We start from the raw sequence: 25,942 nt of genomic DNA, 5'->3' as shown, positions 1-25,942 counted from the left end.
AAAACACAGCAGGTCTGGCAGTGTCTGTGGAGAGATATCAGAGTTAATGTTTCAATTCAGTGACCTTTCTTCAGAGCAAGAAGAGTCACTGGACCCAAAGTGTTAAATCTGATTTCTCACCATTTATACAACCTTGGTCACTACAATCTAGCTGAAATTTGTTAAAACGACTATCTAAAGGACAATAATATTCTCAATTGGTCCCTTTCCTTCAGGGAGAGTTAGACCTTTACGTCCATTCCTGAATGTGCATGAATGTCTTGCTCAAGCTTAAATGGTAGGGATCATCTGGGATAACAAAGTGTGCAGCTGGATGAACACAGCAGGCCCAGTAGCATCTCAGGAGTACAAAAGCTGACGTTTCGGGCCTAGACCCTTCATCAGAGAGGGGGATGGGGTGAGGGTTCTGAAATAAATAGGGAGAGAGGGGGAGGCGGGCCGAAGATGGATAGAGGAGAAGATAGGTGGAGAGGAGAGTATAGGTGGGGAGGTGGGGAGGGGATAGGTCAGTCTGGGGAGGACGGACAGGTCAAGGAGGCGGGATGAGGTTAGTAGGTAGGAAATGAAGGTGCAGCTTGAGGGGTAGGAGGGGATAGGTGAGAGGAAGAACAGGTTAGGGAGGCGGGGTCGAGCTGGGCTGGTTTGGTGATGCAGTGGGTGGAGGGGACGAGCTGGGCTGGTTTTGGGATGCAGTGGGGGAGGGGGAGATTTTGAAGCTTGTGAAGTCCACATTGATACCATTGGGCTGCAGGGTTCCCAAGCGGAATATGAGTTGCTGCTCCTGCAACCTTCGGGTGGCATCATTGTGGCACTGCAGGAGGCCCATGATGGACATGTCATCTAAGGAATGGGAGGGGGAGTTAAAATGGTTCGCAACTAATCTGGGAAGTAGGTTTGATCTAAAATAGTCCCACAAAGGGTTTAGGATGAGAATCCAATTCAGGGAGGGGGCATGGTGAGGTGAGAATTTTAAAATCAATGAATTGCCAGACTGGAAACCAATGTAGGTCAGTAAACACAAGAAGATTTTAAAAAATGAGATTTTGCACAAAACAGGCGGCAAAGGTTTGGATAAGCACAAGTTGATGTGGGGCAGAAGCTGAAAGGCCAGCTAGGGGTGTACTAAAACAGTCAGGTCTTGAGTTAACATAGGGATGACTGAAGGTTTTAGCTGCAGATGAGTGGAGGCAAAAGTACTGATGGACAATGTTACTCTGTTTGGTTACATGTTGCAGCCATATGAAAGAAATGTCTCTAAGTTCACTGTGAGCAAGTTTGAAGTTTCAGCGAAAGTCTTTATTATTGACAAAAACCAAGAGTTGATTTTCTGTAAATATTTTGGTTGTTTCTTACAAATTGTCAATGCAAAGTTTAATGAAGAAAGAAGACAAATACAAAGCTTTTTGATAACCACCCCATCATTCTCCAAGGCAATACTAAGATGGTAGTACAAATTGCAATAGTGACATCAAGCAACACTTGCTCATTGATGTTCAATTCAGGCTCTCACAGAACCACACTGTTTTGGACTTCATCGCTTCTTTCATCCTGATATGAACTGAATGCTAGAAAAGAACTGTGTGTTTGTCTAAACATTGTACCAAGAAACTCTGCAGTTGCCTAAATTTCCACTCGACAACTCTTTAGACTGGAGTGTTTGAAAAACTGGTTTGGGCACAGAAAACTGAAATTAATTAGCATCACAGGAACAATCTCTGCTGTGATGAACATCAGAAACAAAAATGGAGCCTTCTGCTTAAGCCCCGGGTCATCGTTGTAGAGGTTTATCACAGAGACATCTTTGGTCCAATCATCTTCGTGTACTTTAACAACGAAATTCCTTCTAATTTAAGGTCAAGTGTGGGGCTGGTTCCTCTACAATGCTCAGTTCCAACTACAAAATTTTCAAATGCACAGCAGACCATTCCAATCTTATCAGTTAACATCTGCATCGCAAAAGTGCTAAGCAATGACAATCTCTGATAAGAAAATGTGCATCGCTCCCTGACCATCTATAACAATATCAATACCAAAAAGAGTGTACCAACAACAGTCAGAGATCACTGATGATCAGAAATTGAAATGGATTAGCCAGAGTGCACTAGCACACAGTCTGGGTACTTTACAAAGTGTGGTTCGCTGCCTGGCACCAGAAAGTCTCTTCATCATCTTTAACACTGAACTTGAAAGTCCAAAAGAATATGGAACATTCATCTGGATTTAGTAACATCTGAAGCCCACCAATATTCAGGGCACTAATGCATAATAGACTGGCAGCCTAGCCAGTGGGCCACCAGAAAAAGAGAGCTGCAGTATGTGTCATTTACAGGAACTGCAACGGTTCACAATTTGACAGTCCCTCCCAGTGCAACCTGAGCCTCCAAAAAGAGCAATGGCCGCCACAAGTTTCCTTTCATATCTCACAAGTTCCTAATGTGGATTTATATCATCATTCCTCCAAAGTTGTTGGTTGAAATTCCATACCAAGCATGGCTGTGAGTGTATCTGCAGTTCGGGCATTGTATTAGCTTAAGGAGACGGTTGACAATCATCTCACAGGGTAACCAGGAGTGAGCAATAAATCCAACCTTGCCAGTTTCCCTCACTCCCTGAGTACAACTTGGAAAAAGAAACCTCTTCACTCGCACATGAATCTTAGTTTTTTAGATTTGATAAAGATTTTTAAAACTCCTAAAAAATCATGATCAAAGCAACAAAAACTATTTCACCTCAGAGGTGCTGGCTGCGCTTCTGTGTCAATTCAGCAATTGTTGCTCGATTTCAGGTTTACAGCATTTGCAGTTTTCATTAATTTTTGTTTTTAAAAGTTAACACATTATATTTAAGCTGACTGTACTGGAGATGAGTTAAACGATGTGCTTCACGATAGCTTTAATTACTTACTGCAACAGCACCAGGCACATTCATAGCTGCCGTACGGTCAATGTGGTTAATAGTTGCATTTCCTTCTGTGCTCAGCACAAACATTGCAAATAACTCATTCGGAAGAGGCAGCAAGTCGTTGATAAATTCAGCTTCACCAGAAGCCTGGAAGCAAAACAAAGGAAATATATAATTAAACTTACTCCAGTATTCAAAGGACTTGGGCAAATTACCAGATTGATCTGGCAATGAACACAAAAGAAATCCCAGGATCTGCATCATTTGTCGTTTTTTATTTAAAAAATCCTGAAGTAGTCTATGTCCAAATGCAGCAAAGCCTGAGTAATACCCAGGCTTGAGCTGGTAAGTGACAAGCAACATATATACCACACAAGGTCTAGATTTCCAACAAGAGAGAATCTAAGCATCAGCCTTTGACATTCAATGGAATTACCGTTGTTGAATTATCCATTATCAAAATCCTTGGGACTACCATTTTCCAGAAACTCTAATGGGCTCGCCACATAAACAGAGTAGCGACATGAGCAGGTCAGAGGTTAGGAATACTGCAGTGAGTAACTTACCTACTGACTTCCCAAAGCCTCTCCACCAGGCACAGTCTTGCCTGGATGGATGCACCTCCAAACACACTCAATAAGCTCGACACCATCCAGGACAAAGCCACTTGATTGTCACTACATCCATTAATATCTACTTTCTCCACCACTGATCCCACTCTCGCTGCCTGGATGGCACGGTGGTTCAGTATTAGCACTGCTGCCTCATAGCATCAGGGACCTGGGCTCGATTCCAACTCTGGGCAACTGTCTATGTGGAGTTTGCACACTCGCCCCATGTCTGCATGGGTTTCCTCCCACAGTCCAAAGATGTGCGGACTAGGTGGATTGGCCATGCTAAATTACCCCATAGCGTTCAAGGATGTGTAGATTAGGTGACTAATAGGAGAATCGGTCCGGGTGGAATGCTCTGTGCGTCAGTGTGCACTTGTTGGGCCGAAGGGTCTGTACCCACACTGAAATGATTCTATGATATATAGAAGCAGCAGAGTGTACCATTTTTAAGTTGTGCTGCAGAAAGTTGCTAAGGTCCCTTAGACGGATCTTTTCACACTTACAATAGATAATATGGGAACAATACCATCTGAAAGTTCCCCTCCAAGCCACTCATCATTCTGTGTAATTAACATATCACTATCATATCATTAACATATCCCTTCAACGTTGCTGGGTCAAGATCCTGGAACTCCATTCCTAACATCACTGTGGCGTATACATTACAAAAGGCAGCTCACCGCCACCTTCTCAAGGGAAACTGGGAATGGACAATAAACAATGGCCAGCAAACCCCACATCCTGTGAATTAATATAAAAAATACAAAAACTTTTCTAAAGGCTTTCTTTTGAGGTGGCGTCCAGCATAGGCTGATGCTACAGGAGTTAGAGTCCTCCAACAGCTGAAAGGGGTAAGAAGCATGAAGTACAACAATGTGCCTCCTCCAGATATTATTGATGTTCTTGCCAGTAACGACGAATTTTGGCATTTTAAGGTAACTGATGGGTTATGCTTCCACTAGCAAGCCAGGGTATCCCATGTATTCTAACACCTAAGGTAAGATGATAATAGAGATTACTGCATACAAAATTATGGAGTAAAACATATTAGTAAAATAGTGGGATGACATTTCCGTAACGCATCCTACCCCCGGTTTGTACTCTAAAATACTACATAAAAACAGAGGTTGCTTGAAAAGCTCAGCAGGTCTGGCAGCATCTGTGGAGAGAAATCAGAGTTAATGTCTTAGGTCCGGTGATCCTTCCTTAAATCTGATGGTAGCTAGGCAAATGTCAGTTTACATGCGTAAGATAGGATGGGGGAGGGGTTAAGGTGGGGATTGAGCCCAAAGAGAGGAGAATAACAGTTGGACAGACAAAGGAGTAGATAACAACTTTGCTAGGAAGGCAAATAGCTGTTAATGGAGACTGTTATTGGCTAACAATAGATAATGTGTAATGGCAGGCTTTGTGATAACAAGCCTAGTGTGTGGGGTTTGGGGCTAGGACATGGGAGAGTTCAGGCCCTAAAATTTGTGAACTCAATATTGAGTCCGAAAGACTGCAAGGTCCCCAGGCGGAAAATGTGGTGTTGTTTTTCCAGCTTGTACTGAGCTTCATTGGAACACTGCAGCAAGCCTGAGTCAGAGATGTTGGCCAGGGAACAGGGTGGTGTATTAAAATGGCAGGCAATTGGAAGCTCAGAGTCTTTTCTGCGAGCAGAATGTGGCTGTTCCGCAAAGCGGTCATTCAGTCTACGCTTTGTTTCCCCAGTGGAAAGGAGACCAAATTGTGAGCAGTGAATGCAGTGGAGTAGATTCTGGGAAGCACAGGTAAAGTGCTACTTCACTTGGAAGGTATGTTTGGGCTTTTGGATACTGAAGAGGGAGGACATAAATGGGCAGGTGTTACACTTATAGCAGTTGCACACAAAAGTGCCTTGGGACGTGCGGCTTGGGAGTTGGGGCGGAGGGGTTTGTGGTGGTTGTCGGGAGCGTAAAAGGAGTGGACCAGGATGTCCCAGAGGAAGCAGTGGATGAGGATCAGGTAAGGATAAGGGGAACCCTGTCACTGTTACAGGAGGGAAGAGAGGGGGTGAGGGGGCAAGTGCAGGAGATGGATCCAACCCAGTTTGACAAGGACATTCCCCAGCACTGATATCGACAGGACCATCACTCCGTCATCCTTCCCACAACAGCGATAGGGTTCCCTCTGACCTTACCTACCATCCCACCAGTATTTACATCCAGAAGATCATCAGATGGCATTTCTACCACTTCTAGCTAGATGCCACCTTGTCTCTCCCTTGTCCACCTTCTGCAGGAACAGTTCCCACTGGGACATCTTTGTCCACTCTTCCTTCACCTCTAACACACCCCAACAGCCCCACGGCACCTTCCCCTGAAGCTGACATGGGTATAACATCTGCTCATTTACCTCCTCGCTCCTCCGTATCCAAGGGGCCCCAAGCATACCCTGCAGGTGATGCAGCACTTTACACAATCTAGTCTACTGCATTCGCTGCGCACAATGTGGTCTCCACTACATTGGGGAAATGAAGCGTAGACTGGGTGCCCACTTCACAGAACATCTACGTTCTGCCCGCAAAAAAGATCCTGAGTTTCCACTCGTTTGCCAGTTTAATGCACCACCCTGTTCTCTGGCCAACATCTCTGTCTCTAGCTTGCTAGAGTGTTCCAGCAAAGTTTAATGCAAGCTGGAAGAACATCACCTCATTTTCCGCTTGGGGACCCGACAGCCCTTCAGACTCAATATCGAGTTGAATAATTTTAGGGCCCGTACTCTCCCATATCTGAGCTCCCTACCCGACACACCAGGCCTTGTTATCACATAGTCTGCCATTACATACTACCTATTGTTGTTCACTAATAGTGCCCATTTACAACTATTCACCGTCCTAACAAAGTTATTATTTATTCTTTTGTCTGACCAACTGCTCTTCTTTCTCTCTGTGCTCCAACCCCAACTGTCCCCTATCTTCTACATATAAATCAACATCTTCCTCGCTGCCGGTGTAATAGGAACTGCAGATGCTGGAGAATCCGAGATAACAAGGTGCAGAGCTGGATGAACACAGCAGGCCAAGCAGCATCTTAGGAACAGGAAAGCTGACGTTTCGGGCCTAGACCCTTCATCAGACCCTTCATCTAGGTCTAGGCCCAAAACATCAGCTTTCCTGTTCCTAAGATGCTGCTTGGCCTGCTGTGTTCATCCAGCTCTACACCTTGTTATCTTCCTAGCTGCCATCAGTTCTGAGAAAGGGTCACTGGACCCAAAACGTTAATTCTGATTTCTGTTCACAGGTGCTGCGAGACCTGCTTTGCTTTTCCAGGAACCTCCGTTTTTATTTCTGATTTATAGCATCTGCAGTTCTTTTGGTTTTTATACTCTAATATGACTAAATATAGCTGCCTAGTTAGAGCAAACACAAGCAAAGCTGAACCTTTGTCAATTTAATGTGTTGGAGTAATTTTGGCATAAAGTAAATCATAGGTTGCAGAATACTCAGTTACTGAACTATTTTTTAAAAAGTAAATGCTGTGTGATTGTATCCGATATATAATGGATCCATGTGTGTGCACCTAATTCACAAACAGGCACCAATCTTTGGATCTGCTTCTGAACATATTCCAAAAAATTTAAAAATAATTCTCCACATTAAACTATGGCGGTTTGGGAAAATAATCTTAGCTAAATGATGCCATAGCTTTAAGAAAGGCAAGAAATTCCAAATGAGATACTTTGGAAGGCCCTTACAATTTGAATCCTTCGCATAGCATTGGAACATCTCCATCCCTGTTGCACTCTCTGGTATTTCTTTTCAACAAAACAGAAAGCTCAAAGTGACTTTTTGTTCTGCCTCCTTAAAGCCCTGGCAGTTGCATAACAATTCAATGCTGCATTTTATTTCAAAAACCAATCAGCACCATTGGCACTTTGCAAGAATTTGCCACTTGTTTAAAGTAGAACAGCAGCAGTGTGGTTATGCAACGTTTGGGACCTTTACACATGTAGTTGACAGAAACTGTCACTTTTTCAAAAACAAGAATGGACAATGGAATTACAATGCAATTTCTTGGGAGTTTGAAAATCACCAGAAGCAAGATCAGGATATTTTATTCAGATCACTTGGGTTTACTCCAGTGTACAAATCAATATATTTTTATTGGACAATAAATCTACATTCCAATGTACAACATGCACACATCAAACAGAGAACAGATTGAAACTCTACCTGCTTGTGGGCATTTAATTTTGGCATAGGTTTTGTCAAAAGATATTCCTCTGGTCTGCTGCTGAATGTTTGTTTTCCTGTGGATATATGACGTTCCAAAGCAAACATGGCACTCCGATTGCAAGGTGAAACTAAACCTTCACTCAACAGAGAGAGGAAAAACTGAAGAAAGTTTAAAGTGGATTTATTAGTCAGTATACAAAAATAAGAAGTTCACAATGCAGTAACACTTTTAGATTCTTAGGGATAAAATTGGTGTATGCCAGGAGCACTAAAGGTCACAGAATTAATGAGATTCTCTTAGAGACTAAGAAAGAAGAGTCTCCATGTTACTTTTGTTTAGTTTGCAAGTAAAAATTCTTCACAATATTTTCCAAGTCAATGAAAAATCAGCTCCGGCTTGCTATGCACTCATTTCTTGCGGCTGATGCAGACCAATTTCACCAATATAACATTTGAAATTAAGCTGCTAAAAACTGACCAGTAATCTGGAATAAGTAAGAACATAATCACCAAACCACTAGGAACTGGACACCATACTGGATGACTACATTGGCCTTTCACAACTTGAGTTGAATACCATTCAACCTGAACCTGGATAGATGAGTGGAGGAGATTTATCCACTACTGAAAGAAACATTTTACCAGGTCTCATTGCACAGCATTCAGGGATGAAATTCATCTTAAAACGCTTATAAGAGTTGCCCACCTTATAGAAAAGTCCGAGTGCCAATGATTTCCTGTATTCTGCACTTGCAAGCAGTGGATTATCTTCATCAGGAATTATCTCCTTCTCAAGTGTTGTCAGGGCACCTGCAACCATCACTTCTAATAATTAATGCCCAGACAAATGAGTTCCCAATATAAAAAGACTTGGCATTCTGCCTTGATCTTAAATGCTATAAATTAATTATACCATATCAAAACATAAACTAGAAATCGAGAAACCATACTAATCAACTTCTGGTCATCCAAGGTGAGAGAAGGAGAAAGAAAAGAGGATGAAGCCAAAACAGGCGAAGAGGAGATGTCAGCATACCAAATTATGTCAATCTCAGCCTTGAATATACATAATGACTCAGCTTCATCAGCCCTCTGTGGTAAATAATTCTCACTACTCTCTGACAGAATAAATTCTCTCATCTCTGGTGTAAATGAGCAACTCCTTATTCTGAGATCATAAAATCACTACAGCACAGATAGATGCCAATTGACCCATTGAGGTTGCACTGAACCTCTGAAGAGCTGTGGTCTGACTCGTGCTTTGCACAGTTTTAATAAAATCTTCTTTCTTTCATACTCCACTTTCAATGAAATAAACACTGACATTCTCATGCCTTCTCTACCATCTGCTGAATTTGGACGCTAGCTTTTGTGATTTGTGCATGAGGATTACTAATCCCTTTGCTCTGTGGCTTTCTGCAGTCCTTCTCTATTTAACTAATATTTAATTCCTCAATTCTTCTTGCCAAAGTATTTAATTCACATTTTCTCACATTACACAGCATTTGCCAAATTTTGCTATTCTCTCGACCTGCCTATATCCTTGTATAGACTTTTGGTGTCAATCTCGCCATGTGCCATCCAACCTATTTTTTTGTCACCTGTGAACTCAGATAGTATGTGAAACTGGGCTCTGATGGAGGGTCTAGGCCCGAAACGTCAGCTTTTGTGCTCCTGAGATGCTGCTGGGCCTGCTGTGTTCATCCAGCCTCACATTTCATTAACTCAGATAGTATATTCACTTTCACATATATTGCAAATAATTGTGCCCACTGCAGTGATCCCTGTGGCACTCCCAACAATGCTCCCATTTGTCACAACTCTCGGCCTTTTATTAGTTATAAAATCCTCTATCCATGCTTATATAAATTGCCCATAGGGATGTGTAGATTAGGTGAGTTATAGGGGGATAAGTCTGGGTGGGATGGTCTGAGATTCGGTGTGGACTTGTTAGGTCGAAGGGCCTGTTTCCACACTGTAGAGATTGTATTCTGTTCTATTCTATATACAACCTCATACAGGTAACCTAACTTGTGGTACCTTTTCAAACTCCTCTGAAAATCCAAATATATTACATTTACTGTTTCCCCTTTATTTATCTGCTTGTTATTTCCTCAAATAATTGTAATGAAGTTGTCAGGCACAAATCTCCCTTCATGAAGCCTTTCTAACTCTGCTTGATTATATTATGTATTTCTAAATGTCTGACATACTTTATAATCAATTAACATTTTCCTAGTAACAGGTGTTAAGTGGCTGTTTGTTACTTGATTTCTTTTTTTAAAAATCTCACTTGCTTTGCAAATAAAGGTGTTACATTGGCAGGAGCTTTTCTGGTCATGAACTGTCTCGGTATCAAACATCTGGGCGTGGGTATAAAGAGATAAAAAGGTGTGGAGCTGAATGAACACAGCAGGCCAAGCAGCATCATACGAGCAGGAAGGCTGACGTTTCGGGTCCAGGCCCTTCTTCAGAAATGGGGGAGGGGAAGGGGATTCTGAAATAAATAGGGAGGGGGGGCATATAGAAGCTGGATAAAGGAGGAGATAGGTAGAGAGGAGACAGACAGGTCAAAGAAGTGGGGGTGGAGCCAATAAAGGTGAGTGTAGGTAGGGAGTTAGGGAGGGGATAGGTCAGTCCAGACAAGCTTCAAAATCTCCCCTCCCCCAACCGCATCCCAAAACCAGCCCAGCTTGTCCCCGCCTCCCTAACCCATCCTTCCTTTCACCTATCCCTTCCTCCCACCTTAAGCCCCACCCCCATCTCCTCCTTACCAGCCTCATCCCGCCTCCTTGACCTGTCCGCCCTCTGTGGACGGAACTATCTCCCCCTAACTCCCCACCTACATTCACCATTACTGGTTCCACCCCCGCCTCTTTGACCCATCTGTCTCCTCTCCACCTATCTTCTTCTTTATCCATCTTCTTTCCGCCTCCCTCTCTCTCCCTATTTATTTCAGAATCTATTCCCTTCCTCCATTTCTGAAGAAGGGTCTAGACCCAAAATGTCAGCTTTCCTGCTCCTCTGATGCTGCTTGGTCTGCTGTGTTCATCCAGCTCTACACCTTGTTATTTCAGATTCTCCAGCATCTGCAGTTCCTCCTCTCTCTCGGCATGGGTATAAATTTATTGTAATTTTTACTAGAAGATTATGAAAACATGACTTCCCGCACAAATCAAAAAGGAAACCCATTGTTTTTCCAGTTTTTTTAAGGTGTAAATCAATGTCTACCCAAATATAATATGATGCATCTTTGATTTCTCAGTTGCTGTACACACCAGAGCTAACTCATGCACTTACCTTGCAAAGTTACATTGGAAGTAATGTCTTTGCCTTGGAGATATTTTTCTGTGGCAAGAGCATGAACAAACGTTCTATTGATTCCAGTGTACACCATTGAGATGGATTCTACCAACTGTTTATTATCCAAAGCTTTTAACCGAACCCGGAACCCAGCACTCACATACGTATGGGCATTCTAAAGAAAAGGAATTGTGAGACAGTAACGGGAATGTAACAAGTTGCTTACATAGAAATAGTTTTGGGTTTTTACATATAAACCATCAGAGATGTGCACAGCTGATAAAACAGACCATCTCCTTTCAACAAATGCAATACCCAGATAATGTGCCTAAACCAGGGTGGCTGGAAGTTAACTTAATTTTCAAAGCAAAAGAAAAAGATCCTCAATCCACTGCTTCTTGAGGCTAACACAAGTCCATTACATCAGTTATTATGAACAAATGACACTATTTTTAGAAGGATTGTAAAGTTAAGGCTAAGTTTTGGGTTTATAGGGCTGAATCGTATACTTTTTTGGCTGGGTGCAAGTCACCTTGAGCTTTTTGGAGGTGTTTTTGCTACATTGCCCAGTGTGTTTTCTCATTGTATCTTACCAAATGCACCTCATTAACTTCCTATCCCACTCTAGCGTACCCATGTCCAATTCCAGTCCCATCTGACCACCTGCCCTTCCCAGAACAACCCACTACTTAGCAGACATACGCTGAAAGTTGCGTGTCCCTTGCTTCCATGCCATCTTAGAGAGGCATCTGAGCATTTCGACAAATATTGGCAATCTGGCATCTCACCACCAATGTCGTAGCACAGCAGCCACAAAGCCATGTGGACAACAGCACACAGCTGACATGAATGGCATTCCATCGCATGTATCACTCCATTCACTGCAATTTATCTGGCCCCAGACACATCCTGGATGGACATCCTCTCCAAATCCCTGTAACTGTTTCCCCAATGTCCAGTGGACACATCTTGTCATTGTCCAGTGGGGGAACAACACATACAGGACAGCATTCCACCAAGACCAAACGTGAGTTTTTATTGACAGCTAGGAAAAGAGGCCAGAAAGAAAACCAATACAGGCTGCAGTTCACACCTATGATATAAACCAAATGCTGGCATCCTGCCCTTAACAGTCCATGATGTTCTTCTACACCCAGTTCACATCTACAGAAACCAGGCGACAATGAGATCCTAAGATAATAAAATGTGAGGCTGGATGAACACAGCAGGCCAAGCAGCATCTCAGGAGCACAAAAGCTGACGTTTCGGGCCTAGACCCTTCATCAGAGAGGGGGATGGGGGGAGGGAACTGGAATAAATAGGGAGAGAGGGGGAGGCGGACCGAAGATGGAGAGTAAAGAAGATAGGTGGAGAAGGTGTGGGTGGGGAGGTAGGGAGGGGATAGGTCAGTCCAGGGAAGACGGACAGGTCAAGGAGGTGGGATGAGGTTAGTAGGTAGCTGGGGGTGCGGCTTGGGGTGGGAGGAAGGGATGGGTGAGAGGAAGAACCGGTTAGGGAGGCAGAGACAGGTTGGACTGGTTTTGGGATGCAGTGGGTGGGGGGGAAGAGCTGGGCTGGTTGTGTGGTGCAGTGGGGGGAGGGGATGAACTGGGCTGGTTTAGGGATGCAGTGGGGGAAGGGGAGATTTTGAAACTGGTGAAGTCCACATTGATACCATATGGCTGCAGGGTTCCCAGGCGGAATATGAGTTGCTGTTCCTGCAACCTTCGGGTGGCATCATTGTGGCAGTGCAGGAGGCCCATGATGGACATGTCATCAAGAGAATGGGAGGGGGAGTGGAAATGGTTTGCGACTGGGAGGTGCAGTTGTTTGTTGCGAACTGAGCGGAGGTGTTCTGCAAAGCGGTCCCCAAGCCTCCGCTTGGTTTACTCCGCACCCCCAGCTACCTACTAACCTCATCCCACCTCCTTGACCTGTCCGTCTTCCCTGGACTGACCTATCCCCTCCCTACCTCCCCACCCACACCTTCTCCACCTATCTTCTTTACTCTCCATCTTCGGTCCGCCTCCCCCTCTCTCCCTATTTATTCCAGTTCCCTCCCCCCATCCCCCTCTCTGATGAAGGGTCTAGGCCCGAAACGTCAGCTTTTGTGCTCCTGAGATGCTGCTTGGCCTGCTGTGTTCATCCAGCCTCACATTTTATTATCTTGGAATCTCCAGCATCTGCAGTTCCCATTATCTCTGACAATGAGATCCTGTCTGTTTTGTACGTACAAATGCAGCTGAACTCGATCCTCCACGAGGAAAGCTCGCTTTGTCCCAATGTGCTCATCCTTCACCATGGAGACGATATGAAGGTGCTGGTGTTGGACCGAGATGGACAAAATCAGAAGCCACACCATACCGGGTTATAGTCCAATAGGTTTATTTGAAATCACAAACTTTCAGAGCGTAACTCCTTCATCAGGTGAAGTGAGAGAGGAGCACGCAGAACACAGAATTTATGGCAGAGACGCCAAAAGATCATACACATGGTGTGAGTGGAATGTCGAATAATAAGTCTCTGCAGGTGATCTGAAGTGTCAGATGGTGTGAGTAAAGTATCGTTAGCTGAATAACAAGCAAAGGGATAACCTATAATTCAATTAAATAAGGCAGAGGGATAATCACAAAAAATTAAAAATAAGATGATGCTGAGATAAATGATTGGAATAACATGATAGCTATAAGAGCCGCATACCGAGGGTCTAACCACTGTAATAAGTAATTCAAAACTGCACAATCTAATTAAGGTAGAGAGATAATTACAATTTATCAAAGTGATGGTGTCAAAACAGGACAGTAAGGAAGACGTTACAGATACAGAACACTGTGGTCAGGCGTCACATGTAGCGCGACATGAACCCACGATCACAGATGGCCATCTTCATGGGTACGGAACTCTGTTGTCAGTCTCTGCTTGGTGGCTCTGTGTTGTTCTTAAAGGCTGAAGATCGGAGGCTGAATGTCCTTGACCGCTAAAGTGCTCCCCGACTGGAAGGGAACATTCCTGTTTGGTGATTGTTGTGTGGTGTCCATTCACCCATTGTCGTGGTGTCTGCACGGGCTTGCCAATTTACCATGTGTCGGGGCATCCTTACCTGCAGCGTATTAGTCGAATCGTAAGACTTTCTGCTGTGTATATGGTGGGTGGTGTTCCCACCTTTGACTGTAGTGTCCATGTTGATGATCTGACGTCTTGCAGAGGTTGCTGTGGCAGCGTTGTTTGGTGTTGCGGTCGATGTTCCTCCTGAAGCTTGCCTAGTTTGCTGTGAACGATGGTCTGTTTAAGGTTGAGCAGTTGATTGAAGGTAAGGTTTCTTCCCCAAACCCCAAGATGTCAGCAGCAAGCCTAATGAGACAGCCAACAAATCGGAACAATCGAGGGATCCGCAGTGCAGCGGCCAAAGAAGAAAGAGTTGAATTGGGCCCCTCCGGAAGGTTGCTGCCCCAGCCTGACATGTATGCTCATGTTGTCTGAAGATGCGCTAATGCCAGATTCATCAGCTCACTCACAAGGTAATGCAGAATGTCACCCAAGCACAACGCTAATGGCATGCTAACTTTATCCTCTGATCTTCTAGGACTTCACAAGTAGCAGAATAAGACTATACTGTCAAAGATTGAGACTTAGGCTCCAGCTGCCAACCAAATTTATTAAACAATAAAAGAAATGTTAAACAGTAGTGACACACTATAGCTATTTAAACTTATAGACAATAGACAATAGATGCTGGAGTAGGCCATTCAGCCCTTCGAGCCAGCACCACCATTCATTATGATCATGGCTGATCATCCACAATCAGTATCCTGTTCCTGCCTTATCCCCATAACTCTTGATTCCACTATCTTTAAGACCTCTATTCATCTCTTTCTTGTAAGTATCCAGAGAGTTGGCCTCTACTGCCTTCTGGGGCAGAGCATTCCATATATCCACCACTCTCTGGGTGAAGAAGTTTTTTCTCAACTCTGTTCTAAATGGCCCACCCCTTATTCTTAAACTGTGTCCTCTGGTTCTGAACTCACCCATCAGCGGAAACATGCTTCCTGCCTCCACAGTGTCCAATCCCTTAATAATCTTATACGCCTCAATCAGATCTCCTCTCATCCTTCTAAACTCAAGTGTATACAAGCCCAGTCGCTCCAATCTTTCAACATATGATAGTCCCGCCATTCCGGGAATTGACCTTGTGAACCTTTGCTGTACTCCCTCAATAGCAAGAATGTCCTTCCTCAAATTTGGAGACCAAAACTGCACACAATACTCCAGGTACCCTGTACAGCTGCAGAAGAACCTCTCTGCTCCTATACTCAATTCCTCTTGTTATGAAGGCCAGCATGCCATTAGCTTTCTTCACTGCCTGCTGTACCTGCACGCTTGCTTTCATTGACTGATGTATAAGAACACCTAGATCTCGTTGTACTTCTTCTTTACCTAACTTGACTCAATTTAGAAAGTAATCTGCCTTCCTGTTTTTGCCACAAAAGTGGATAACCACACATTTATCCACATTAAACTGCATCTGCCATGCATCCATCCACTCAGCTAGCCTGTCCAAGTCACCCTGTATTCTCATAACATCCTCCTCACATTTCACACTGCCACCCAGCTTTGCGTCATTAGCAAATTTGCTAATATTACTTTTAATGCCTTCGTCTATATCATTAATGTACATTGTAAACAGCTGCAGTCCCAGCACTGAACCTTGTGGTACCCCACTGGTCACACCCTGCCATTTCAAAAGGGAACCGTTTATTACTGCTCTTTGCTTCCTGTCAGCCAGTCAATTTTCAATCCAAGTCAGTATTTTGCCCCCAATACCATGTGCCTTAATTTTGCTCACCAATCTCCTATGTGGGACTTTATCAAAGGCTTTCTGAAAGTCCAGATACACTACATCCACTGGTTCTCCCTCGTCCACCTTCATAGATACATCCTCAAAAAATTCCAGAAGATTAGTCAAGCATGATTTCCCCTTCGTAAATCCATGTTGACTCTGACCTACTCTGTTACTGCTATCCAACCTAAATGTAACTAGTTCGAATTAGTAGATTGCAATAAACAATACTGCATCATAATATAATATACATGAAATAAAGATGATTGTGAGCTTAAGGACATGATCGTGTCTGAACTTCCAATTCAATTTTTAAAAAGTGTTGCATTGTCAGGGTGTTAGATATGTCCATGAATGAGGGGAGGATTGGACACTGGACTAGATCCTGTCTCTTGACCATTTTAACATGGTATGGGATTCTTTTCATAAAAGGGGTTACTAACAGGATGAAGTCTTAGTGTTGCATTACCAGTCAAAAATCCCTTGTGCAGACTGGTTAAGGGATCAGACATAAGCATAGGAATTCTGTTTTGAATTAAACACATGCTTGACTAAATTTTACATGTCTTTCCAATGCAGAGGAGACAGGTGATGGGTGATCTTGAACAATGCACAAACTATGTACTGTGACAATACTATGGCTTTAAGAGATGTACTTGGTACTGGATTTTTTTTGTGAACAAAGGTTGAAACAGAGGTGACAATCAGTCTGCTCCAAAGCCCATAAAGTAAGCTACTTGTGAGGCCTTGTGTTCTTTTTCTCAGGTTGGAACAATAGAAGCAGTCTGAATGGGAAGGGTCAAGCTCCCACAGAGCCAGAGTTTTTAGTTATAGTTTTCAGTAGCAATTGCTGAAGTCTTGAAGCTAGATGTGGAAGCTGTTTTCTTCTCTCTCTGTTATAGTTAAAAGCTGGGGGTTCTCTTCCTGCTGCTAGAATTCCATGTGAGACAATCTATTTTACTGAATTTGCCTTTGCCAAGGGTGTGTTTATGCGATGTTACTATATTAGAACAATTACTGTTTAATAGTTAAATAATCTTTTATTCTGTTAAGTCTTCCAATAAAGTTAAGTTATTCCAATTCTTTCCTTTGTAGCATGTTAACTATAGTGTATGAATAAAATGTGTTTTGCTTCAAGACAGCCAGTTTGACCAATTGAATGACGCCTGGCACGACTTTAAAATAAGAAAATGTTAAGTCCAAGTTATCTCCTTACTATATTTTGAGGGGGGTTTAGTCTGGTCCATAACAGTACAAATCCAAATTCCTAACAAGGATAATTTCTTCTTTATTACTGTGGATGACAGAGAAATTTCCCTCACGATCTCCAGGAGCATTCAATGGGATTAAACTTTTCTATTACAGAAATTGTCAAACTTGACAATGTCAAGTCAGCCTGGTCCTAAAGAAAATCCAGGTCTACCCTCCAATTAATAATCTATCATTACTCTCAGTATCAATTTTACAGGAAGCAAACAATCTGAATCCGTTAGCATGTATGTATAGTCCTTTTAATTTGCAAGATCCTTTATCTTCAACACCAAGTATCGGTATTATGCTATTCGGAAAAGGTAAAACCAATGTAATCAGTTTCTAACATATTTTACTAAGTATCAGTGAAGTGTCAATTTCAGGGAGTTTCATGGTAGGTTTCTCTCCATGAGCTCGAACAAGTTGTCTCCTGAAATTCTCTGCAGATCACTCCATCATGTATATAGAACCTCTTCATAGCACCCTACTCACTGTGTTGCATGCTAATCAATGGTGGATGTATCTATGCTGCTGGGATCATCTGGGATTCCCGGTGCCTTCAAAAGCCCAGCCACTTACCAGGTCAAACTCTGCTCCCCATCGCCAAGGCACATAGTGGGAGGGGATAAATAAGAAAAGATTCTCAGTACACATTCGTGGTACGTGTAACACTTCACTGCAAATACAACTGCACATTATTAATATCATCATGATGTTTGATCGCCTGTCATTGTAACTACACCTACAACATTCATGCCATGCAGGCTTGCTGTCTTGAGGGCAATACGGTCTTAGAATCCTGCCGCAGGGAGTGTTACTTTGCTCCTAATGCCCCATGCAGTTTAACATCTTTGCATTATTCAATGCAGGAACATTACATGAAGAAAGCCCTTGTCTTCTCCAACCACCCTTGTTAAATCATTCAGTCCTTGAAATGAAGCTGGTATCTATGGGCTATCAAGGCTACGGCATAGCGGCAGCCACTAGATTACCTAGTGCAACATAAGAGCATAAGAACCAGGAGCAGGGCAAGGCCATCTGGCCCCTTAAGCCTGTCCCGTGGCTGATCTTTTTGAGACTCAGCTCCACTTACCCGCCCACTCACCATAACCCTTAATTCCTTTACTGTTCAAAAATTTATCTAGCCTTGCCTTAAAAACAAACAATCAATCAGTGAGGTAGCTTCAACTGCTTCACTGGACAAGGAATTCCACAGATTCACAAACCTTTGGGTGAAGAAGTTCCTCCTGACCTCAGTCCTACATCTGCTTCCCTTTATTTTGAGGCGATGTCCTCTCGTCCTAGTTTCATCTGCTAGCGGAAACAACCTCCCTGCCTCCACCTTATCTTTTCCCTTCATAATCTCATATGTTTCTATAAGATCTCCCCTCATTCGTCTGAATTCCAATGAGTATAATCCCAGCCTACTCAGTCTCTCTTCATAATCCAACCCTCTCAACTCCGGAATCAACCGAGTGAATCTCCTCTGCACCCTCTCCAGTGTTAGCATATTTCTTCTCAAGTAAGGAGACCAAAACTGCACACAGTACTCCAGGTGTGACCTCACCAGGATCCTATACAGCTGCAGCATAGTCTCCCTGTTTTTAAACTCTATCCCTCTAGCAATGGCAGACAAAATTCCATTTTCCTTTTTAACCACCTGTTGCACCTGCAATCCCACCTTCAGCGATTCATGCACAAGGACACCCAAGTCCCTCTGCACAGCAGCGTGCTGCAATTTTTTACCATTTAAAACATAGTCCATTTTGCTGTTCTTCCTGCCAAACTGGATGACCTCACACTTATCAATATTGTACTCCATCTGCCAGGCCTGCTCCCGACATGGCAAGTGCACAGTCAATAGCACCCTGCATCTGGGCAAAGCCAGCTCTGTTGGCAATGCTGTTGCCCATGCTGCAACATGGATCTCTTTATCAGGAAATAAGATGAGGCAGCGCAATCTGGCACAAACTGTACCTGTTACAATTTCAGGGTATTTGTGGGTGATTGTGGACGATCAAAAGACACCACACAGATATCCAGTGGAACTCTGGAAACAGCCAGAACTGTCACCTTGGCAGCCACTGAGACAGGATGGCCACTCACTCCTTCACGCTGTAGGTCCTGCTCTGGTAGCTGGCAATACTCTGTGACGGTGTCTAGGATATCCTCAGTCTGCACCTCACTCACTGCAGAAAATGGTATCAAGGACAATCGCTTCTGGGTGTCCTGTAGCTCCTGTGCATCCTGAGGAGACCTTCAGCTGTGACTTCTTCATGAAGAGGCTGTTGAGCAGCTATTGGTCCCGAACTTGCTCGAGCATCTGTTCTTGCGTCAGTTTCTGTGCTTGTGCAATGATAATAACCCCTGCTGTGGCTGGGTCATTGGTCATGCTTCCAACGAACTATCACAAACAGAATAGATTTTTAGTAATGTGAGCAGTCGGTATTCCTATCACTCACAAATGACAGTTTTCTGAGTCTTCCATACATTGGGATATGGAGGACTCTGGCTAGGAAAGCCTGGAATATCTCTGCATAGATCTTTGACAGAGAGGACTATATTCTGTGGAATACCATGTTGAGAAAATACAGTAGGAGATAATGAGTGCATTGCAGTTAGAGAAACTTTGACCCTTACCTCCCACATTATCCAAGGAAGGCAGCTATAAGAGCATATTGGCAAGTATCTACAGTTAGATGTGGCTTTTTCCACCAAGGAGACCTTGCGTTGTCTGTGTGAATTGTAGCCCGGAGCCTTTAATGCCATGCATGATTATCTTTAATTCACAGAGACAGCTTTGATCAATCTGTAATGACCATTGATGCAATCAAGTTTGCTTGTGACCAAGATTTGTATCCCACATCATTGGACACTTCATGTTCTTCACATGCAAGGTACTATGATTACAGATGTCTTTTAATCTGTACTGTTTGAATATCCGATTATTGAATATTAATGTGATTTCTCATTGAAGTTCCTCGAATTACTCACAAGTACAGCCGTCTTGATCAAGATGGGTAAAACACTTAATCTGCCCACTCTGGGTGTAGTGACAGCCATTTTCCATATCCATTGTGCATTTATGATTTGAATCAGGATGATTACCCTTAGCATACTGACAGTCTACTCTAAGGGACACACTCTAAACCATCATGTTCCTTTCTCTTGCATTTCCTGTCAACCCCATCAGTGCTGGGCTTCCACATGTTCCAACTCAACTTTCTTTAACATCTTCATCTCCCATTATTACCCCCCTGAGCCCTGGCCCTGCAGATTGGATATGACAACCAATATGCTGGTGTTGCTCCCCTCACATGGTCAGGGTCATTGCCCATGGAGCTTAACTTGAGATGTAGGGGAATGCTGACCAAACTGGAGGTGCGAAGGAGCAAACAATGAGCTGAAGGTGTCAGGTACCTGTTCTGACTTTCCTGTTGCTATCAAGTTTTTCTCTGGTGCATAGCAAAGTGAGAAATTGCATATAAACAAATGGAGTCAGATGAAAACGTATCCTAAAGACATGAAAATAGGTCTTTCATTGCTCACTAGTGAGATTCTCATCATGCCATTCAAATTTTCGTTTCAGAAACAGATTTTCTTTTCCCTCTCTCCTTCAGGACCTGAGAAAATTCAGCCCCAGAAAATGGAATAAGATTTTAAAGCTGGAAGAAGACTCAGTTTCTGGCATATTGTGGCTCATAGAGTCATAGTGTTGTACAGCATGGAAGCAGGCCCTTCGGTCCAAATCGTCCATGCCGATCAGATATCCTAAATTAATATAGTCCCATTTTCCAGCATTTGGCCCATATCCCTCTAAACCCTTCACATTTGTATGCTGACCCAGATGTCTTTTAAATGTTGTAATTGTACCAGCCTCCACCACTTCCCCTGGCAGCTCACTCCATACACACACCACCCTCTGAGTGGAAAAAATGCGCCTTAGGTCCTTTTTATATCTTTCCCTTTTCAACTTAAACTTATGCCCTTTGGTTTTGGACTCCCTACCCTCAGAAAAAGACCTTGAATATTCACCCCATCTATGCCCCTATTGATTTTACAAACCTCTATAAAGTCACTCCTCAGCCTCTCCAAAGAAAACAGCCTCAGCTCATTCAGCCTCTGCCTATAGCTGAAACGCTCCAACCCCAGCAACATCTTTCTGTACCCTTTCAAATTTAACATCATCCTTCCTACAGCCGGGAGGCCAGAATTTCACTCAAAATTATCTCCCTTGAATTCATTCCTGTCCAACGCTACTTCAGTTATTCTGTAGTCAGAACCAATTAGCTAGAAAATCTCTACTTACCTGCATTCGGGGCGCAATCTTAAAGCTGTTCATCTTTTCAGACTCTGTCAGCTTTGGAATTTCCACACATAAAAGGACCTTTACAGAATGAGCAGAAGTTCACAAATTATGTTCTTAATTTTTGTAGGTGGAATCTCTGTCCCAAGGCTTTACATTATAATTGTAACAACTAACTGATTGGAATGTGAATCAATGATACGTAAATTAATTGTAAAAGCAAAGTTTCGATGGACCATTGGAACCATAAGGCTGGTCTCTCATTAGACAAACCACTGGTGGTGTTTTAAGCTGAGAGACACCAGTCCTCAGCCAGGGAGAAAAGGTTGACAAGGCAGGACCTTCATAGTGACCTCAGTTGCTGTGCAAAGTGAACCCACACTGTTGGTCTCATTCTGCCTCATGCACCTGCTGTCCAGCCAACTCAGCTAAACAGAATTAAATTCATTAAAGTGAGAATAAGAAAAGCAGAGAAAAATACAAACATTTCTCAGCCCATTTTCTTAAACAATGGAACAACATTGTTGGTACGCCTGAGTACCTCCTTCTGGAGGTGTACCCAAGAACAGCAGTAGGTCATCTGATCCATTGAACCTGCTCTACCATTCAATGGAAACAAAAGCAAGAGGGTTCAATTTCTACTTCAGCTACAACTTCCCATACTCTCCTCATATCCACTGAGTGACTTAAAGGCAATACAGGCCATAAGAGATAGGTATGAGAGTTGGCCAATCAGCTGTTTGAGCCTGTTCCACCATTCAATAGGATCACGGCTGATCTCACATTCCTCATGTCCACTTTCCTATGTTTTCCTGTAAGCCTTGTTTCTGCTACTGATCTAGAATCAACATATCTCGGCCTTAAATATACATAAGGACTCCGTCTCCTTTCTGCAGCTTTCTGTGGCAGGGTATGTGTAAGACTCACAACCCTCTGGGAGAAGAAATTCCTACTCATTTCTGTCTTAAACTGGCACCCCTTAATTCTGAGGCTATGTCCTCTGATCCTAGACTCTCCCATGAGGGGAAACATCCTCTCAGAATTTACCCTTTATTCCTCTAAATTCCAATGAGTAGAGTCCCAACCTATTTATCCAATCTGTTTGCAGTATACAAAAATCTGTCTATCTGTGTTGAATCAGTCTTACAATTGAGCAGACAGGGCTCTCTGGGTGGATAATTCCAAATACTCACAACTACCATGAGTGAACAAATATTTTCTCGTCTGGGTGCTAAATGACCAATGCCTTGAGATCGGTGGCTGTAGACTGCAGCGGCCTCTCTGCATCTACCCATTCAAAAAGTTTCAGAATTTCATTTCCTACTGATCACCACAAATTGTTCTGAACTCTAAGGAACGCAGGCTAAAACAGGAAATCAATGCATCCCAGGGACAGAATTCCATCCCCACAAAAACGTCTGGAATGAGTGTGAGGGACCCACAAAAATGTGGCACTGGAGAGCACATCAGATTCAGAATGCTGGTCCTGGTAATAATAAATACCAGGACATGGGGAAGACAGAAGAGGAACCTGCTCTTGTCCGAATTAACATGGTCAGTAAGCCAGTGCCAACAATGTTGTTCCATTATTTAAGAAACATAGCAAAGACAAGCCAGGGAACTACAGGCCAGCGAGCATGACATCAGTGGTAGGCAATTATTGGAAAGGATACCGAGGGACAGATCAACCAACATTTGGATAGTCAGGTCTGATTGTGACAAGTGGTGTGCCACAGGGGGTGGTGCTGGGACTTTTGTTATTTGTTGTTTACATAAATGAACTGAATGTGAATGTACAAGGCATGATTAAAAAGTTTGTGGATGACACAAAATTAGGAGGTACCATTGATAGCGAAGAAGGTTATCAAAAATTACAAAGGGATCATGATCAGATGGGGAAGTGGGCTGAGGATTGGCTAATGCAATAAGTGTGAGGTGATGCACTTTGGAAAGTCAAATCAAGGTAGGATTTATACAGTAAATGGTAAGGTCCTGAGGAGTGTTGTTTAAGATGAGAGGGGTAAGATTTATGAAGGATCTGAGGGGCAAATCCTTCACGCAGAGAGGGGTGCGTATATGGAATAGGCTGTGGTTGAGATAGATACAATAGCAACATTTAAAAAACATTTGGATAGGTACATGGATAAGTTTTAGAGGGATACGGACCAAATGTGGGCAATTAGAACTAGCTGAGTGGGCATTATGGTCAGCATAGTCCAGTTTGGGCCGAAGGGCCTGTTTGCATGCTGTATTACTCTACGACTCTACTTAAACTGAAAGGGGCAGATAGATTATCCATGGTTTCAGAAACAGATTGGCTGAAGGAAGGTGGGTGTATACAGCTGGTCACGGCTGCTGCAGGACATCACTAATGGCAGGAAAAATAGATACTGACTGTTTATGGCCTTGAGTGGGGTTGGCACCCCATACACATAGCAGAGTCAGAAGAATAAGGGCAAGCCTTCCACCGACAATTCAGAGTTTAGCTGCACTGTAGAAAGACTTCAGCTGTTAAATGGATCCTGGCTGTTAGATTCCAAGCCCAACAAGTAGCAACAGGCATTAGGAGGTCACTGGAGAAGACAGGCAGGTAGGCAGGCAATGGACATCACACCCTCAATACAGACCTATCTGGAATTGAATGACTAGGGCCTTAGGAAACTCTGATGTTTTAGCCAGATGGTGCCTTCTCGTCCTTAGGCAGTCCCTCAGAATCAAGGATTATGTACTGCCAATCTATGAGTTTGCTGATAAGTCCAATGCATGATCTCATGCTTCCCTGTGGTGCAGTGTAAGGCTTCAGCACAAACTATAGCTTGCTCTCTCAGTACAATATGTGATGGCTGCCGTGGGAATTTAAAGCAATCCCACATGTCATCCGAGCCATCTCCATTCCAGTCCACTGGACTGGAATTAGTGACTCCAACAAAACCTGTGTCAACACCATTTAAAGGCTTCCCCACATGAAACTCTAAATTTCAGTCAGCTTCACTCCAGAAGAGGCTTTCTGACTTGATAATTAATCCAACTCCCGTTTCCATCCCTTGGCAAAAATTCACTGTAAGCGTCTAAAGTAAAATCACAGGCAGCGTGCTTGCAAATTCCTATTGCAGCTGCCTCATGCAAGGCCTTCATTTCAACAATGACTCCAATAATTTACTCCTATGCTCTTACAATGAGCTGCCAAAATTAGTGCATGTCAAGGCAGACTGTAAACCTAAAACGAAGCAACGAACTGCAAATGCTGGAGATCTGAAAAAAAAAATCAGAAAATAAAATTGCTAGAGAAGCTCAGCAGATTTGGCAGTATCTGTGGAGAGAAAACAGAGTTAATGTTTTGGCTCTAGATTTCAATAATTATTTGCTTCAGATTTTAAACCTACTTCAACATTTAAGGATCTTGATACATAACTTTTAACATGCTTGGTTAAGAATTGACTGGGAAAGTAGCCGAAGTTATAACTTACAAAAATCCTTAATCAGGTCACAAAAAACATACCTTTCCTTTCATGTTGACATCGAGAAACTGCACTGGGGTGTAAGTGTTCAATTCTGCAATATCTGCAACAGTCACTTTAGCACCAGCAACTTCAAAGGCCACAAATACATCCGACTCAAATTCACGGTGTTTCCACTTCATCATCAAATTTCCAGCCCATCCACCGGCCTATTTAAGAAAATATAAAACATGGACACATAAATCTCAGGCAACAGGAACTGTCCTGGGCCACATGCATTACCAACAGTACTTGCCTCTCAGTGCCTGACTCAAAATTGCAAGGCTAGATCAAATTGATTTCTTAAACTTTGCAGGATGAATTTTGGTCAACAGCTTATTGACCATGAACCAAAAATTTTAGGAACAGTAGGCTGAATTTTCCTGTGTTTAATTGTGCGAGATTCAAAGTATCTAGTCTGCCACTGTCCATGACGGCTTTTCTGAGCAACCTTCCACTCTTCATCTCATTAAATTTGCAATTGTTCCCTTCAGCGTCTTTCTCACAGAATCATGCAGCTGGAGAAGTAGAAGTGCTCACTACTGGCAGGATGTCACAATATTTATGCTATTGGTGCCATATTGAAAACCCAGTTGCACCCATTAAATGCCCGTCACACTGAGATCCTGCTCTGTTACCCAAAGGCAATGGCCCAGAAAGGCACAAAGCTCCTTGCTTTGCCAACAGAGACCGGAATGGATGGGGAAGTGGAGGAAAGATCAGTGCTTCTCCCAAATGACCAGCAAAAGAGGCCATTCTACCAGACTTAACCAGCCTGAGTACAGATAGCAACACAGGTCAGTGCAGAGTCCCAGTGAAATGCACAGCACCGACGGGAAAAGGTGAATGATCTTCTGTGTTCTGTAAGACACTTTCAGGGTCAGCGTTCATATTAACTCTGCTGTTAAACACTCATCTTACAATGGATTACAAAGCTCAATATTGTCTAAATCATGCCCAGTCAACAGTTCCCACTCATTTTATCCTCTCAAACTACGAAATATTCCTACCCTCTGCTCATTTTAACTCACTTAC

At 43.2% G+C, this 25,942-nt stretch overlaps 1 protein-coding gene across 6 annotated transcripts in view; it reads right to left on the bottom strand.

Annotated features, from left to right (window-relative positions):
• Positions 1-25,942, bottom strand: part of LOC125450829 (xanthine dehydrogenase-like) — a 217,017-nt gene that overhangs the window by 54,258 nt on the left and 136,817 nt on the right. For all 6 annotated transcript variants that reach the window (XM_048527126.2, XM_048527123.2, XM_048527122.2 and 3 more), the window contains 6 exons: positions 24,910-25,077; positions 21,414-21,491; positions 11,014-11,191; positions 8,420-8,523; positions 7,711-7,872; positions 2,905-3,048 (listed from right to left, as the gene is read on the bottom strand). In XM_048527126.2, the coding sequence (XP_048383083.1) occupies positions 2,905-3,048; positions 7,711-7,872; positions 8,420-8,523; positions 11,014-11,191; positions 21,414-21,491; positions 24,910-25,077 (834 nt within the window). The remainder of the gene's footprint in view (positions 1-2,904; positions 3,049-7,710; positions 7,873-8,419; positions 8,524-11,013; positions 11,192-21,413; positions 21,492-24,909; positions 25,078-25,942) is intronic.

Source organism: Stegostoma tigrinum, chromosome 3 (assembly GCF_030684315.1).
Source record: "Stegostoma tigrinum isolate sSteTig4 chromosome 3, sSteTig4.hap1, whole genome shotgun sequence".
In the NCBI taxonomy this organism is placed as follows: domain Eukaryota; kingdom Metazoa; phylum Chordata; class Chondrichthyes; order Orectolobiformes; family Stegostomatidae; genus Stegostoma; species Stegostoma tigrinum.
The sequence above is the reverse complement of the archived record's forward strand: the minus strand, read 5'-3'. Positions and strand labels throughout refer to the sequence as shown.